Below are 19,054 nucleotides of genomic sequence, written 5' to 3' on the forward strand. Positions count from 1 at the left end.
AAAAGCTAATTAAGATCTAGATTTCAGAAAGTTACAAGTGGATTAAAGTTCCAGATAAATATAGAATAAATTTTAGGAATTCATTAAAAAAAATCCTTCCTGTAGGAGTCGATTTTCTAAGACATCAGAAAGATAAACAATTTTAAAAATTGGGCACTATTAAGAACTAAAGTTTTTAATTAAAACAGGAAAAATAAATAAATTTGATTATTCAGCTTGGATGAATCTTGTGAGATGGGATAAAAAATAAATCAAGTTCTATGACATTACTTAAATATATTACAGATTGTCTCATATGTTGTTATTTCTGGATACCATTTGTGGACTTTTACTGACACCAGGATTGAACTGTTGGGAATGTTGGAATTTATTCATCCATCCATCCATCCATCCATCCATCTTTCCCTCCTTCCTTCCCTATTTTTCTCTTCCTTTGCATTTTTTACTTTTTCTTTTTTCTCTTTTCATTTGCATTAGTTTTTACTATTGTAATTATAATTTGTAATTTTTTTTAAAGCATTATAGTTCCCAAACTGTATTGCAGCATTCCAGAGCAGTATAGTGAACTCATGGTGATGCCACAGGATATTTAAAATTTCAAGGGAAACCCAGCAGTACACAGTCTTCAACTTATCACAATTGAGCTCAAAATTTGTTGCTAAGCGAGACAGTTGTTAAGTGAGTTTTGCTCGATTTTATGATCTTTCTTGCCAGTGAATCACTGCAGTTAAGTTAGTAACATGGTTAAGTGAATCTGGTTTCCCATGGACTTTGACTGTCAGAAGGTTGCAAAAGGTGATCATATGACCTTGAAACATACTGTCATAAATGAGTCAGCTACCAAGCATCTGAATTTTCATCATATGACCATGGGGTTGCTGCAAGTCACCTTTTCAGTGCTGTTGTTAACTATAAGTCGAGGACTATCTGTACTTAACATTTATTGGACATTACACAAAACTGCTGAGTGTGGCGAGACATGAAGGGTGCCATGAATGAAGAACGTTTGGGAATCTCAGTCTTAGCATAATGTGGTAAAGAGGAGAAAGTCATTTTACAGCATTATTGAAATTGACAAAATTAGATTCAGAACTTACCTGGTTTGTACTTTGGAAACTGAGGAGTTAGTCTTATCTTCCTGAGAAGGGAGCAGTACAGAGGCATATCGCTTATCACTTGAAGAATGCGTGTCCATAGTGAAGTTCAGTTCTTGGCTTTTACCACCACTGCTGCTTTCACTATTGCAATCTGTGCTGTCTAAGTTGTCAGAATCACTATTCCCACCAGCACTACCACCTCTTGGCTCACCATTAATCTTGTTTTTATCTGCTTTTTGCTGTGCTAGAGTTATATGCTGATCTGGCAAAATTATCTGCACATTTTGAGGAGTGTCCTTCGTTTTATTCTTCTTATTTTTTCTATTTGTGCTCGGAGTTGTTATCACATTGGCTCTCTTCTTGCCAAACGCATTTGTAAAAGTAGCTGAAGTTGCAGATATTCCAATAGTAGTTGTAGTAGTTGCACTTGGAGGCTCTAAAGGAATTTCTGAATCAACTAAAACAAGCACGTCATAAAAGTTTAGTCATTTGATAGTTAGAAAAGTGACTTTTAGAAATATAATACAGACTGCATTATTTTGTACCAGTGTCCAAACTGGATAATTTTTCTCTAACTTAAATGAGACTCTAAAGATCCTGAAGTACTTGACCCTGAAATAGCTAAACCAGACTAGACTTGGTTTATAACTGGATGGAAACCACCACAAAAATTTAGGTGGTGATTTAGGCTGCTGATTTGAAAAAAACTAATACTCCAAAATATGCAATGGCAAATCACTTCTACATTGTGTGTGAAAAAAACTATATTGATGTGTCCACGAGAATTTAGTGGATTTGGGGGAATCTTCACTTTTTAATATCACCTTGAATGGAAATGGAAAGCATAAAGGTCATTTTTTTAAAAACTTAAGAAAGTGTTTCTTAGTTTTATATTTATCAGAAGACAATATAAAAGTAAGAAATTTAAAATAAAGTGAAAGTTTACAATATGCAAATTGACAATTAAAAATGCATTATATTACTGGAAGTGAGAAATAAAGAAATAATTAAACCAGAAAATTTATAGCAAAAGGTACAACTCATAACAGGGAGGAAAAAAATTATTTGGATGTATTGTTTAAACTTAGTCCAAAATGGGAAACTGCTCTAACATCCCTTTGTTCTTAGAATTTCAGAAAAGTTGCAACAAGGATTCACTTTACTCATATTATAGAAAGATCTACTAAGGTGGTTTCCAGGCATAGTCACATAAAAATTTTATCAGGTCACAAATATCTTGAGAATGCAGTATCACACAAATAGGGAAATAATTATTTAAGACAGCAAAACATCTCTGCCTGAAAGACCTGGATAAACTGAAATACACTGATCATAGTTTAGCGAGCAATATGATGAAAAATACATGCTCTCCTATTCTAATGACTCTCCATTTACATTTCAAGGTATACATTTAAGAACACATAATTTAAACCAAGGGATAAATGTTTGGTTCCCAAATAATGGAAAGATGTTTGGAACTGCATCATCATTCAATATCAGAATGCCATTTATGATTTAAAGAGTATGAATTGTGTCCCTCACCGTCATCATCATTTTCCTCTTCCTCTTCATCTTCTTGAAGCTCTAGAGTTTCCTTTGGTTTGTGTTCCTCATCTTCCTCTTGTTTTCTTTTCTGTTCTTCTTTTTTCTTCTTTCTCTTTTCTTTTCTCTTCTCCCTTTTTGCGGCAAGAGCCTGCTTTCTACTCTCTTCTCTCGACTATAAAAACATTGACAATGTATAGTATTTATTGTTACTAAGAATTGTTTCTTAATGTTTTCAAGGTAATGCAAACACAAATAGGCGAAGAGTAGGGTAAGTGAGTGAGGGTCTGGGGTAAATCCTGCCTTAGCACATGGCCACCAGTAGCCCTGCTGCCTTTTGCCATCCCATTGTCCCCTCTTCCTGATCTCTCCTGGTGGTCTCCCATTCTTATCACTGAGGATGCTTTGGTTACAAAGCCGGGTCTCCTCGTAAGGAGATGGAGTGGGCCTCCATACACTTTGCCCTCCCGCACAAACCACGAGCAACCTGGCCAAGGAGAGTGAGCACAGCAACAGTGGGAACTGGCCATGTCCACCATGACCACGCCCTCCCCGGCTCCCCGAAGTCAACCAGAGATACTGAAATGGCCTGCATAAGGTCTCCAGAGCGTCCTCCATCTATCCTGAGGCTGCCTGTGCTAACTCTACTGAGCTGCCTCTCTGCTCAGTAACTAAAAATCCTGCTTGGATTTCAGCTCCCTCAAATTTCTGGGGCTGGCTGAAAGAACTGCCTGCTGAAGAATTTCATCTCTGTGCAAGCAAGCATGGAGTTGAATACCTTCAAGAATTAGCTCTCTCGGTCAGCCCCCAGGGATGAGAGAGAGTCCTCTTGGCAGGCAGCAGCATCTTGCAATTTTCCCTACTGACTTCCCTGCTGAATTTCTGGAGAAGCTGGCAGAGATTGTGGGACACTTGGCAACTGGCTGTAAAGTTGCCAAGCACTTTAGATCATGCTTGTGTTTGTCTCTGTGTTTGTGTTTGTTTGGGTAATGGTTTGTGAGGGTCAGAAGTGTTTTTATAAGCTGTGAAGCACCCTTTCAAAGGCCTTTGTTAATTCAAACCATTAAGTAAGTAGTCATAACTCAAGAAGTATCTGTCAACAGAATGTTATTTAGGAAAGATGATGTAATTGTATATCTTACCTTTTCCAAATCTAGTTCTTTCAGCAGGATGCTTGCATTCTTGTTTGCTTCAGCTGCTTGCTGGTCCTTAGCCTTCACAATGGTTTCAACACACTGATGACACTTTTTCAACAATTCCTTTTTAATTAAAAAAACGTTTTGCAGAAATGTAAGATAGAGTACTCAAAATATATTCTCAGTAACTTGCACTACAACCATCTATGTTAGGAATACATAACCTTTTTGGTCTGAGGGTTCTATTTTTCTTTTGTTAGTTTGCTGGCCTCACATTAAAAAAAAAAAAAAAAGCCCAGGAAATATTAGGAAAGAAACTAAATTTCACTATCAAATAATTAATTTAAATCAATTAACATTACTCCACAAATAAATAAGCTGCTTAGGGCCACTGAAATATGACAGCATTTTAACAAATGGAAGGAGGTATATGTATCTCATCACAGATATGAAAATCTATGATGTTAACTATCTAGTTAGGGTATGGTTTGATTCCCCCCTCCTCCCTGCAAAAAGGGATGCAGATGAAAATCTTAAAAGTCAGGTAAAATTATTATTTTTAATAATTAAATTATTCATTATTACCTTTAGTAACTAAAAGAGTATTGTATATTTAATGTACATTTTAATGCTCTGGTCCCTCTAAGGGATAGCAAGATTCATTCTTGTGGTGTAAAAGGGAATGTTAATATTCAGTGCAAACTACAGATGATGATGTACAATTAAGCCCTCCCAGAAAGTTTATAAATGACAGCTGCTAAATAAAACTAATAAAATGGTAACACTTTACTAACTCTCCTCTTGGAAGTAAGCTATTCTACCTGAGGAATGTTTAGCAAAGGAATAGTAGAGTTATAAGCAAGTTAACATGCAGAAAGCATTGTGGAAAAAAACAATGGGAAAACATGTCTTCACTGTTATAAAGATAACTGCATGGATGTATCCATTAAGTCATGAAGAGTTGATTTTGATTAGAAGGCTTAAACTTTTAAAATAAGGTTTCTCTTATTTTTCTTCTTTCTTTGTTGAGGCACCTATCTTTTGCCCCATTGTCCAGTTTTATAGAATCATGGAAAGTACCTTAAAGGTCATCTTCCAGTCCAACCTCCTGTCCAAGGCAGGAATCATTATACCATCCCAGATAATTGTTTTCCAATATTTTCTTGAAAACCTCCAGCAAGACAGCACCCAGAACTCTCCCAAAAAATTAGCTTTATATATGGTAACTGCTACAGCAAAATTATATGCACTGAAAAGGTTCTCTGATGGAAGAATAATTAACCAAGCTGTGGGAATATGCCTTCATGTCTGATACAGATTTCTACCTTAAAAGCAAATCAATCATAGATTTCAACTCAAACAGGGAACTATTCTTAGATTCACACCATATCTAAAATTTGGGTTAAACTACTTATAGAATCTATGATTCAGTTTTATGAGATTAATCCAAATCAGAATAGTTTAGCAGCAAGAGTTAAGAACTACGGTGTACATTTTTGTTTGCTAATTTATACTCTGTTGATGATGGTCTATATATTACTCATTAGCTTAAGTTCAATAGTGAATCTTAGTCCAATTACCATGACATATACAGTATCTCTACTTTTTCTATACTTTCCTTTACAACATATCTCTATCTCTCCCCCCACCCATTTTGTGTTATTTCTCTTAGAAGGAAAATCTAAGTTTGTACATCTGGTTTGGTGTGTGAAAGCAGTTTCTGAGAAAGAATGCTTGGTATATGCCAGGGGTCTGCAACCTTAAACACCCAAAGAGGCACTTGGGCCCATTTCCCACAGAAAACAAAACACTGGGAGCCACAAAACCTGGGTGGCTGTGGCCAACTCGACACCACTCACTCCCAGTCACATGACACCCCCCCCCCCAGCCATGCTCTCTGCCAGGAAAGTTGACAGGGGCAAGTGGGGATGGTCACATTGGGTTGCAATGGAGTCCAGGATGAGGGGATCCAGTCTACCCCCTTGTGAACCATGCTTCTGCTGTGCTGCACAAGGTGGTGCAAGAGCAGCGGGCAGACTATGGAGGGGGTATTGGGTCTTCCCCCCACTCCCCACCCCCCCACCAAAGGAAAACCAGCCGGGTTTCTCTTTCCCTCCTACCCGTTCCCCTGCTCCCTTGCCCCACTCAATCCTACTTCGGGACAGAGGAGCGTACGCTGGAAACATGTATTGGGGCGATGTTGGAGCGTGTCTTCTGACCCTCCGGCGCTCACCCGCAACTCTCCATGCTCCTCAAGGCTCAGCTGGGGAGGGAGGTGGAGGGAGCAGGCCTGACACCTCTGATGCCCTCCCCCCACGGCCTCAGCCATCACTGCCTGGGGAAGGCACAGGAAAAGAAAGTGAGCAGGGGCTGGGGCAAAATAGCTGAGATCAGGGAAGGCACAGGCAACAGAAAGCGGTGCGTTTCAAAGGCGGCAGCTCATATCTGAACAGCGTCCCACTGCAAGAGCCGGGCCATGCCTCTCTGCCCTCCAACTCGCTAATGGAAGTGCTTCTGCCGGGCCATCTCCCCCTCCCGCTGGGCTGTTGTGCTCGGTGCGGGAGGGGAACACTTTCCCACGCTGCCCCCTTCTTTCTCTTGGCCCCGCTGACAAGGGAGGAGGAAGACCAGGCTTGGGGGATGGCCCCCACCCTGCAAGATCTGCCCCCGCTATTCCCTCCGAGCCCTCTTTGCTGGTGGCAACAGCAAATGTACCGCAATGAAGGCGGAATGTTGTTGCCATGCAAAGGCAAATGCAGGGGCGCTTCGCTCCCACACTAAGGCTCCAGCCATGCCACTGCCATGCCAGGGCAATAGCTCTTTTATCCCTCTGCCGCAACAGGATAATGGGGAGCTGCAGCAGAGGGCCCAAAGAGTTGCATGCGGCTCTGGAGCCGCTGGTTGCTTACCCCTGGTATATGCAAACAGAAAATCTATAAACATTATTAATTGATATTTATTTTATGGGCAATTTTAGGTATGATCAGTACTAGTACAGGAGAAAACCAGGCAATTCTATAGCTATGGGACAAATTAATACCTCAAAAGAATATTAATACCTCAATACAAATTCTGTATTGTTGTCAATATGGACAGAACAGAATAACAAGAGTTGGAAGGGATCTTTGAGGTCTTCTAGTCCAATCCCCTGCACAAGCAGAAGACTCTGTACCATTCTGGACAAATGGCTGTCTAATCTCTTCTTGAAAACCTCCAGTGATAGAGCATCCACAACTTCTAAAGGCAAGCTATCCCACTGGTTAGTTGTTCTCACTCTTAGGAAATTTCTCCTTAGTCCTAGGTTGCTTCTCTCCTTGATTAGTTTCCATCCATTGCTTCTTGTCCTGACTTTTGGAGCTTTGGCAAATAGGCTGACCCCCTCTTCTTTGTGGCAGCCCCTCACAGGAGTAAGAATACTGGTGAGAAAAGTATAGTTCTACACTTAGGCAAGAAAAACCAAATGCACAGGCATAGATTAGGTGGTACCTGGCTCAACAGTAGTAACTGTAAGAAGGATCTGGCAGTCCTAATGGATAATCATTTAAATATGAGCCAGCAGTGTATTGCAGCTGCCAAAAGAGCTAACACAGTCCTAGGCTGCAATAAAAGAGCTATAGAATGTGAAGTGATTGTACCACCTTGGTAAGACCACATTTGGAATACCACATCCAGTTTTGGTTGCCATAATATTAAAAAGGAGATTTTAGAAAATATGCAGAAAAGAAGGGGACTGGAGGCTAAGACATATGAAGACTGGTTGAAGGAATTGGATGTGTCTTATTTAATGAAAAAGATAATAAGTGACATAACAGTGTTCCAATATCTAAAGTGAGGGAGTGGAGGCCAACCTATTCTCCAAAGCACCTGATGGCAGAAAAAGAAGCAATGGAGGGAAACTAATCGAGGAGGACCAACCCAGAAAAAAGGAGAAATTTCCTAACAGTGAGAGCAATTAATCAATGGAATGGCTTGCTTTCAGAAACTGTGGGTCCTTCATCACTGGAGGTTTTTAAGAAGAGATTGGATTATCACTTGTCTGAAACGGGATAAGGTCTCCTGCATGAGCCCAGGGGGTTGGACTACAAGGCCTCCAAGCTCCCTTCCAATTTTGTTCTTCTGTTATTTCATTTGAAAGAGCTTTTACTTTTTATCTTAGCAGCAAACTTACATTTTGAGAAATATTACTACAAAAACATGTATTTTACAGATGAAGTCTCAAGTTATCTGAGTACAATTACTAGCTCCTTGGCACTCACCTTGTCTGCTATAGTTGCTATGTACCTCATGCATTCAATATCCGAAGGAAACTGGTTAACCTCTTTCACCAAAAATTGAACTACTCTCACATGACCCTAAAAAAGAATGGTTTAATCATATGAAACTGGAAAGAGCTCTTCTGTAACACTTATAATATCATACTAGATTGTGCCAATTTAATATATTTCTTTTATTTTGAGTACTGTAATGCCTAGGAAACTTCATAATGCAGGCAATCTTTAACGCCACTAATCTAATTTAAATTGTTTTTCCTTATGACCAGCTAAATACTAAATACTGTAAAACAAGGAAAACAAATGAAAATAAATGAGAGACAATAGAGACGTGAAAGAAAATGAATTCAGAGTATTTGTATTTCTGTATGTTAATTTTCTCTCTTCTCTGGACAAAACATTAATTCCAAATTCCCAACAATGTTGAAATGATACTGCAAGTCAATAACATGTTCTTGAAATCCATCTTCAAAAATTCCCTGGTGCTTTATTACTAAAGACTGATCAGAATTTGCCAGCAAAAAAGAAAAAACATTTTTGATTCCTGTTTTTTTTCTGCAAGAATAACCTCAACTTTACAGAAAACTAAAGTCTCTTGTTCTACACATGTGTAGAAACTTGAGTAGATAAAGCACTGGAGAATTATGCAAAATTAGAGTATTTGCATACATTATATAGAAATGGATTATCAGGACATAATACTATAATGTGCCATAACAGACATTCCCAGTGAAAGACCCAGAGATATATCAGCATTTTCTCAATAACAAGGTTACACTGGCACATAATACTTTCCAAAAGACAGCTTGCCTATTACTGTTTATTTAAATAAAGCTTCTGGAATAATGTATAATAAACACATAAAATAAAATTAATACAGGTAGTCCTCAACTTAGAACCATTTGTTTAGTGACTCTGAAATTACAATGGCACTGAAAAAGGTGACTTATGATAGTTTTTTCACACTTACAACCATTGCAGAATCCCCGGGTACAATGATCAAAAGTTGGACACTTGGCAACTGGCATGTATTTATGACGTTTGCAGTTACTAGCTTAATGTCTGCAGTGATCCACTTAACAACCGTGGCAAGAAACGTCATAAAATGGGACAAAATTCCATTTAACAACTATCTTGCTTAGCAATGGAAATTTTGGGCTCAGCTGTTATCATAGGTAGAGGAGTACCTATAGTACAATTCAAGTTAAACGTATCCAAACAAATGAAATAAAAATACAAAATAAAAACAATATGTAAAACATTTCAAATGAGAAGTATGAAATATCTGAGAGTGAAACAGATTGTTTTGATGCACTACACCAGGGATGTCAAACTGGATTTCTTGAGGGCTGGATCAGTACTGCAACTGTCCTTCGCGGGCTGGCTCTGAATACACAGAGAAACTTTGCAATTCAACAAACCTACAACAGTTCATTTAGTAACTGTTCAAAGTTACAACAGCATTGAAAAGTGACATGACTGTTTTTCATACTTATGACTTGTTGCAACATCCTCATGGTCATGTGATCAAAATTCAGATGCTTGTCAACTGGTTCCTATTTATAATGATTGCTGTGTTGTGGGGTCAACTTTTTGACAAGCAAATATGAAATTCCTCCCCAAAATTGGTGTGCTGAGCAGCTAGGAGTGTTTCTTTTCCTGCTGACAGCTGACTACTGCAAAAGCTGTTTCTTTAATTGCAACACATAGTTCCCTAGATCAAATAGGAGCTACTAGAAATGACCCAAGATGACTCTCATATGTCTGTGGACCTACCTGATGAGGAATCTTAATTGATTGCAATTCTTGGTAGGAGCACCATTTCCTCTTGGCTTTCTGGTTTTTAAGCCCAACTTGGTTTTAACAGCATGATTTAATATTTCTTTTTGACTTATACTTTTAAATGTTAATTGGTGTCTGATTTAATGTATTAATAGATATAAATTTGTTATTTATAAATACTGATTGAATGTGATCTTAGGAAGACCACACTTGAAATACTGCATCCAGTTTTGGATTACAAAAAAACATTGAGACTTTGGAAAAAGTGCAGAGAAAAGCAACAAAGATGATTAAAGGCCTGGAGATAAAAACATATGAAGAATCGTTACAGAAACTAAATATGGCCAGTCTAGAAAAAAAAGTACTAGGAGTGACATGATAGCAGTGTTCCAGTATTTGAGGAGCTGCCACAAAGAATTTATTTTTCAAAGTACCAGAAGGCAAGACAGGAAACAATGGATAGAAACTAATCAAGGAGACAAGTAACCTGGAATTAAGAAGAAACTTCTTAACAATGAGAACAAACAATCAGTGGAACAGAAGTTGTGGGTGCTTCATCACTGATGAAGAATAGACAGGACAGCCACTTGTCTGAAATGGTATAGGGTCTCCTGCTTGATCAGGGGGTTGCACTAGAAAATCTCCAAAGTCTTTTCCAGCTCTAATCTGAATTTAATTGAATGCTGTATTATTCTAACCTCTGGCAGTGTTTAAATGAATTTCCCATGCTTTCTCTTACCGCTTAATAACTGTCATAAATCATTTTAGTTTTGTTTTGTCAGAATGGAAGCAATAGCATTTTTCTGGGTGGTGAAAGAGATAAGTAATTATTTGTGTTTCTATTGGATTTTCACTACAGGGATTTTGTATTTTATTTATTTTTAAAAACTCTGATCTTTATTTATTTTTTTATTTTTCCTTGTATCTTTTTATCATGGGAGATCTTTTCTATGCTCTTTGAGTTCTTTTATTATAGTGCCTTCCCTGTCTCTGATAATTGTTTATGACTGCCTGTAAAGGTTACAGAAAAATCTTAACAAAAACAAAATGCAAACAATAAATTACCTCAAAGACAGAATGTTTGGGAAAGTTTTTGAAAATAAAATGCTTTGCAACTTACAAGACCTGTTTGAAATTTTAGTCAAAAAGTTTGGTAATGCAACAATAGTTTTAAATCAACTTTAAGATGATACTAAGATGCAAGCAACAACCTTCAAATCAGGTTTATGAATGCATTGGAACTTAATTTGTTGCTGGCATAGCCGAAGCAAGAATCTGGTTTGAAGGCAGGTTGCTTAGAGATAGATGAATGGGCTATGGATCTTAAAGACTCAAAATTGGCAGAACTGATGACTGATGAAATGGATTCTTTGAAGAAGACTGATGAAGATTGGGGAATGGACATTATATTTAACTGGAAAACAAATATTAAGAGATGTTGTGTTTCAAGTTATAAGAGGGCCTTTGATTTGGGGAAATGGAAAGGAATTTTGGGGAAAGATCCTAATTAAAACTTTCAGGAGATTTATTATTATTTAAGATTTAATCTTCAATTCAGTCTAACAGTTCAAGTCATGACCAAGAACCTAAGAGCTGTTAAGATAACACCTGAGTGGGCAGTCATATCTGAGTAAGGTGGTTTTTTGCAAAGTCAAGACTATTCAGGTCTAAGAAGTTTTAAATTTTCATGTATCTGGGGTATTGCTCCAAGGACTCCTATTACTATTGGTGCAACCATTGATTTCTTCTTACACAATCGCTCAACTTCAATTTGCAAATCATATTATTATTGTTATTATTATTTCTACTTCTTCTTCCTCCTCCTCCTCCCCCCTCCCCCTCCAAATATGGACAAAGTACCTAAGAACTTATTATTATTGCAGGATTTCCATGATCATGTGATCAAAATTTGGATGCTTGGCAATTGGTTCATATAAACTGGTTTATATTCATGCAGTGTCATGGGATCATACGATCATCTTTTGTGATCTTCTGACAAGCAATGTCAATGAGGAAGTCAGAGTCACTTAACATCCCTGTTACTAAATTATCTATTGCAGTGATTCATTTACCAACTGTAGCAAGAAAGATAATAAAATGGGGCAAAACTCACTTAACAACTATCTGGCTTAACGACAGAAATTTTGGGCACAATTGTGATTGTATGTTTGAGGATTACCTGTACATTTAACAACCAATGAGATATAAAATGTATGCAATGACCTAAAAAGAAGTATGTAATAGTAATTAAGATGCAGTAAGTCAAGTATTTGCAGCTTACCTCAATTCCAAATATTCCAATCTCAAAATCATCAAATAAAATTACCTTGCGAAATGCAGACATAAGGGGTGTGATTTTCCGATTATCTGCAGCATCCACATCAGCTCCTGCCTGCACAAGAAGCTGCACTACATCAAGGTGACCACCATTTGCTGCCAACCAGAGTGGTGTATTTCCTTTCTTATTGCGAACATCTATATGTGCTCCCCTAAAAGGAAATCAGATTTTATTGGAACAAATAATTCAGATACCAGTTGAAATTAAATCTCACTTTGCAAAAAAACAAACCAACCATTAATGGCATCTGTTATTTTATATTGCCTTTAATTATCAATATGTACATGCCACAAGAGAAAACTAGAAATGAATATTCTGTACGTTTGGTCTAATGGTTAAGGCACCAGGCTAGAAAGCGGGAGATGGTGAGTTCAAATCTTGGCTTTGGGCCAGTCACTCTGTTTCAGCCCAACCCATCTCACATGGTGGTGGTTGTAGGAAAAATAGGAGGATAAAGTTGTGTTAAATATATTTGTTACCTTGAGTTATTTGTAAAAATAATAAAGACAAGATACAAATAATAATTCAGATTTGTCTCTAAACTACACTTCAAAAAGTACTGGGGTATTAGAATGTAAATAAATAGTAAATTATGATAACTTAAATTATTTAGATCTGGTTAAACTAATAAATGAAGAGTATGATTTAATGAAAATTTAATTTATGAGAAAAACCCACTTCTCCTACAATCCCCCTATAATAAAATTCTCAGTATCCCCATTTAGTTATAAAACTTATTTAGTAAAAAGGATTCTCTGCCTTAAGATCTCTGTGTATCCACAATGGAAAATCATTGTGGATTTGAAACTCTGAATGGATAATATCTAGCTTATTTTCTCCACTTAGCAGTTCCCAACTTCCTAACTTGAGATCATTAATCTGAAATGCAAAAACTGATTTCCCCTTCTTCTACCATCTCTCAGTTTTAAATTAAATTGGGTAAGGGGAAATTCCCTAAAATGATCCAACTCTACAATGAGGTGATAAGGCAGGTCAATAAAAATGGAATAAACGAAGGAGGAATAAAGTGCCTAGTATGTATTGGTACCTTTGGGAAAAAAACAACCACTAAACAAATTACACTGAAAACAAAAACCTGGGAAATGGTCTTAAATGGAAAGGGCCAATAGTTACAACAACACAGAAACAAACCCAGAATGTAGGCCAGCTGACGCAAATTTCAAAAATTTCCTTAACCTTCTTACTCATTTCTAAATAAAAAGAAATCTGTTTGCATTTGCCCTATACAAATGTTTTTTTGGGCCAATGATGACACAGAACATACTTTCTGAAATACATTTTGCTTTGGCCAAGGTACAGGGCTGCTCTGATGCACAAATCAATGGGCAAAACCTAGAAAGGCAACAGCAGTAATGACATAGATGTGGGGGCAAGGATAGAAAGCATGGGGGAGGACACACAAATGCAAATGAAGTTAAGTAGTAGAAGGAAGGGAAGAGCAGGGCCAGATCAGACTGGTTGGGGAAAGTGCATGTAGCTCAAATTATGTAATTCTAATATAACAGAAAATACTATACCGATTAATCAGGAGCTCACAAAACTTGTAGTGGCCTTTATCTGCAGCAATAGTTAAAGCAGTGTCTCTTGAAGAAGGCACAGGAGGAGCATTGACATCTGCTCCTTTATCAAGAAGAACTCTTCCAACTTCTGCATAACCTCCTGATGCAGCTTCCATAAGAGGTGTGAGTCCAGTCTGTTTAAAATAACGTGCTTGAAATTCAAACCTATATGAATAAATTACTACTAACCCTTTTAACTTCCAAGTCCAAAGCCACTTGAGTCCAATCAACATTAAAAGAGTATCACATGCAAATATTTAATGGAGAAAAAATGATGACTTTTCACTACTCAGACATCTGAATCATATGAACTCAAATTTGAAGATCTGTTTGAAGCCCAGTTTAAATACTTCACACTCCACCCAATTCCATATTCACAACTCCTGTTAATGTAATGACACGATACAACACCGAATTGGGACTTCTCATGGCATTTAATTTCTTTTCAAAATTCAAGACTGAAAAATTCTACAAATGTGGTTCTTAATTCAGAAGAGACCATAGAAACAGATAGGGCCAACATGAGAATCAATACATTATACAGATCACAGGTGTCAAACTTGATGTTTTTTTACCATTATGAAGGTGGGGTGGGCGTGGCCTGCATATGATGCATGCAGCCCACAGGCTGCCAGTTTGACATCCCTGGTATAGATTGTCTGATATCTCTGCAGCATAACTTTGCACAAATAGATTTTATTATCAAAATTGCTGGGTTTTTTTTACAACCAAACTATTTGCACCTGGACAGTTTAGACTTTTTAAATAATTTATTTGCTGAGCATGCATGATTTTGTTTATAATTTGAGGCTTTTCCTTCTCTACAATTTGGTCTCTTTCATAATATACAATACTTTCTATCTGTTACCTATATTATTTTTGTTTTGGAATATCTACAACACAGAACAGAAAAATCATTCTTCCAAACAAAGCCTCTACACAGCAAATTAGGGGAAATCCCTCTCTTCAGTATATACCTGGACAATATTCCCAAGTCTACTGAAAATGCCAGAACCTTGATAGACCTTTCCAACTAAAAGCAAAATTATGTAATTATCAGCCTTTTATTTAATACTGGACCTTAACCCGAATGTTATCTCCTAGAAGAAAGTCCCCTGGGATCTTGAATCAGTGGGTAAATTGAATATGAAAACCATTTGCTACTCAACTAGTGCGAAGCTCTGGGCATTGTTTGATTATGTTCTCTAGCATTTCCAAATAATGTTTGCTTCTAAAAGTGCACAATCTCCTTCCGTAAGTGTGCATGAATATTGCTAGAGGACAAAGTATGTATGGATTAGATTTGTATGCCACCCATTTTATCGATAAAAGGATGACTATGAAAAATGTATATATTGTGCATTGTCGGGCCTGCTGCTGAACCCAATTGGTATTGTGCAGTATACAGTGAAATCTACCCCCAGCCCCTGGGCCTTCTGGAAGGGCTTTAAACCTGGCTCAACCAATTGGCCTGAGTCCTTATGGGGGAAAGGGCATGCCATACTGTAGGTGGTTAGTAGATTAAGAAAAGACTCCACCTTCACCCTGTTATATATTGGTTCTTTTCCTAGCTACCTTTTGGGTAATTTTAATTTTAATATTTATTGCTTTAATATTTTATATTATTGGTTTTATCTTGTAAACTGCCTATGGGCCTTCCGCCCAGTCTAAATCACTCCATGTCCCTAAGGTCACATAAGTGAACCTCTCAGGTAAAATGACTAGCAAATTCCTTTAGACAATCCCCAATTTTAATTTTTCTTATAAGATCATGTTCACCAAACTTCAATTGAGAAAGTAATCTATTGATTACTTACCTTTGCCCTATGTTCAACATTGGCTTTTCTGTCCAAAAGCAGACTGACTACCTCTGCTCTGCCCTGGAAGCAGGCTAAAGTAAGTGCGGTATTCCGATTGGTTTCAATCTGGGCATTAATATCAGAACCCATATCAAGCAATAGTTTTACTGCAGGAACATGACCATTCATAGCTGCCAGCATCAGAGGAGAAATGCCTAATTTACTCCCAGTCCTAAAACAGAAAACAATAAATACAAATATAACAATGATATAATATAGACAAATGTAGAAGAAAATATTTCTTGAGTACAATTATTTTACGAGAAGCTGACTGTTGTGTAATAAAATACATCCTCATTTCACTGCTGGAAAGTGCACTATATAAAAATCATCTAGATTTTAAAATATAAAGGAATAGATGTAAAGACCAAAAAGTACTTAAAATATGCTAAGAATACTAGCAACACATACAAGTGCTGGATGGAATTCTGTAAATCTTGGCACAGCATATCTACAAATCACAATAGCAACTGAAGAGGGCTCCATGGAAAGTGGAGTCAAGGGTAACAGTTGAATGAAGAGCCAGTAACTGTAGCAGTGGTTCTTCAAAAATACCTCTTTGAACAAGGAGAGAACACCCAGAGGTACTCAGGCAGTTGGCTCCTTGTGAAAAGACTACAATATTGCTTAAACTGAAATCTGTGTTTTGGGAAGGACACTGGGTTCACAAACTTTCTGTTCTAATCACTTTGGGAAATTGTTAACCTATTGATCGAAAGGTTCCTAATTGGAACCTTTCGATCAATAGGTTTTACAGCAGTGGATAAATATTCTTCCATTCTTAGTTACACAAGTTTTAACTGTAAATCTAAGGATTTTAAAAAAAAGAATAAATAGAAAAAGGGTGATTAAAATTTGATTTCATAAGGTTATGAATGGACTAAAGATAAATTTGAAATAAGAAACTGTGATTAATTATGAAGAATCCTTCCTATGAAGGGAAAAATTGTTTGAACTCTTTTTTGAAAAAACACTAATGCTTTAAAAAAATTAGTCACTAATAGAAAGTGGAAGAATCTAATGATTACAATTAAAGGACAACATTCAAATGCAACTTATCAATACAGAATGAAGCAAAACATTTTAATGTTGAACATTTTAAAGAATATTTTTGAACAATGGACTCAAATTAATTTTAAGAGTGTCTGCTTCTAGTCTGCATTAAAAAGTTATTTATGGAAAAAGAACAAGTTTTATCTGGCAAGACTGAGATCGATTTGAAAGTAGATTTGAAAATGGCAGGCTTCAAGAATCATATGGAAAAAGATGTTGCACTGGACATACAAAAGCAACTGGCTGGTGTCTTAATAATTGAAAAGGATATACAAATAAACCAAGAGAATGACCTGGATAATTTTTCCTGTATTGGCTGTACAAAAGAGGCTTGTTAAAACTTCAAAGAATTTTGTGAGAAGAAGTTCTGGGACATTATTTGAATCATTAGAAGCAAAAGGAAGGAATATAAAATTGGTTCATTTGATTAAGGTTAAAATAAGTAAGTTATCATATCTGGTAATTCCTAATAGACTTTTGCTGACACTAGGACTAAAATGGAAGGATTTGTGGATTTGTTTATAGAGAAGAGATGGTATATGGGAAGAAGAGATCATTTGTTCTATTTTCAGAGAAGGCATTTAAGTTATTAAAATGGTTTATACTTGTGATAAAGGGAAAACTCATTTTTTTCATATATTTTCATTATATTTTTCTTTTTCTCAACTTCTATTATTTCATACTCTTCTTTTTGTAGTTTACACTAATATTCTATTACTGTAATTGTAATTTAAAAAAATAAAATTACTATTTAAAAAAGGCTCACTACTGATCACAAAGTTTGTTGTGAATGAATAAAACCAACAAATCTGTGGAATTCAATCCTACTTCATGTTATATTCATCAGAGAACTCAAAATCTTTCTAAACCAATTACCTTGAATTAATTTCTGCTCCAGCATTGAGTAGTATCTTAATAATGTTAACATATCCACCAGATGCAGCAAGACTTAGAGGAGTATAATCAGACACATTTCTGTGTTCTTTGTTTGCTCCTCGTGCTAGGAGAAGATCTACCACCTGAAATATGGAATATTATTAACACTATCAGAAGTTGACAATAGCACCAATATGCTCAGGATAAATATTGAGTTTTAAATCTGGCAACGAACAGCTACAGAGCATAACAAAAGCATGGAAAAGTCATAGAAAAATTATGATGTAGATATAAAATTAAATAGTAAGTTAATGTCCTGACTTAAGCCATGAAAGCCAGTTGGGTGACTGGGCCAGACACACTCTCTCAGCCCAATCCACCTCACAGATTTGTTGTGGGGAAAATAGGAGGAGGAAGGTGTGCTGGGTTTGTTTCCCACCTCGAATTATTTGTAACAATAATAAAGGCAGGATACAAACAAACAAACAGATTAAGGTCAAATCTTCATTTTTCATATTACTGCCTTACTGAATTTCAATTCTATGAATAAAAAATTACATTTACATGATTATAGAATGAACTAATCTGAGAAATTATATGGAATGTACAATGCTCATACATTCCATGTAATTTCAGAATTATGTGAAGTTTCTCAATCTTTTTGGATTGGTGGGGAGATCTGAAATTTCGAGAACTCACTGTTGTAATCTTGCAATATGGCAGCAAGGGAGGGATTGCAAAATCATAAAATGGCTCCAAAGAGACCATAACTTATTACAAAGCATTAAATAACCAGAATGCCATTTGCTATTCCTTAAAAGAGTCCCCAACCTCTTCAGCTCATTGACTTCCTTCATGAAATTTCAGATTGTTCATCCATCCCAAATGTTAATTAAATGAAAATAATTTAATAAACACTATTTAGAATCAATACATGCTTTCATAATCTATGAAATGCAATAACTATAATATGCAGTAAAAATTGTACCAAATGAGGAGACATATTAGGATGCTAGATCCTGTTCTTTCAACCTATGACTATAGTAGTTAAACAGTAACATATGTAAAGTTTTTAAAAAAATGTTAGCACTTACTTCTTGACGGCCACCAGAGCACGCTAATGAAAGTGGTGTGTCCTTAGTACGCTCAGACTGGGCTTCTATGTCTCCACCTTTATCTAGAAGTATTTCTACAACACCAACATGTCCAGCAGTTGCAGCTAAAATTAGTGGTGTAAACCCTAACAGAAATGATTCTATTATTAGAAGCCATTTGGAAAACAAGAATCAAAGTTAAGTTATGCTGACAGTAAAACCAGAGTGTTTCAAAATCGGTAATTCACAATAGCGAGTAGCAATGAAGATCACCATGTACCTGCGTAACTGAAGTAAAAGTTCTGAGTTTGTGATCAAACATTTGGGAGAAACAGAAGCACTGTGGTTTTTGAAACCCTAACCCTTCGTTTAATTAATCCTTGAAATCACATATAGAAAAAAAGATTTGCTGCCCAAATACTTATC

General features: G+C 36.6%; 1 protein-coding gene across 1 annotated transcript in view; it reads right to left on the reverse strand.

The window, feature by feature from the left end:
• The window catches only part of ANKHD1 (ankyrin repeat and KH domain containing 1), a 100,081-nt gene that overhangs the window by 28,541 nt on the left and 52,486 nt on the right, over window positions 1–19,054 (reverse strand). The window contains exons 18-26 of the mRNA XM_087930390.1: window positions 18,629–18,774; window positions 17,535–17,677; window positions 15,564–15,777; window positions 13,705–13,880; window positions 12,155–12,317; window positions 8,032–8,127; window positions 3,782–3,898; window positions 2,640–2,814; window positions 1,098–1,554 (exon numbers count right to left, since the gene is read on the reverse strand). Of these exons, the coding sequence (XP_087786516.1) occupies window positions 1,098–1,554; window positions 2,640–2,814; window positions 3,782–3,898; window positions 8,032–8,127; window positions 12,155–12,317; window positions 13,705–13,880; window positions 15,564–15,777; window positions 17,535–17,677; window positions 18,629–18,774 (1,687 nt within the window). The remainder of the gene's footprint in view (window positions 1–1,097; window positions 1,555–2,639; window positions 2,815–3,781; window positions 3,899–8,031; window positions 8,128–12,154; window positions 12,318–13,704; window positions 13,881–15,563; window positions 15,778–17,534; window positions 17,678–18,628; window positions 18,775–19,054) is intronic.

The sequence above is a fragment of the Pseudonaja textilis genome, chromosome 3 (assembly GCF_049901715.1).
Source record: "Pseudonaja textilis isolate UNSWEBS1 chromosome 3, rPseTex1.2, whole genome shotgun sequence".
In the NCBI taxonomy this organism is placed as follows: Eukaryota; Metazoa; Chordata; class Lepidosauria; order Squamata; family Elapidae; genus Pseudonaja; species Pseudonaja textilis.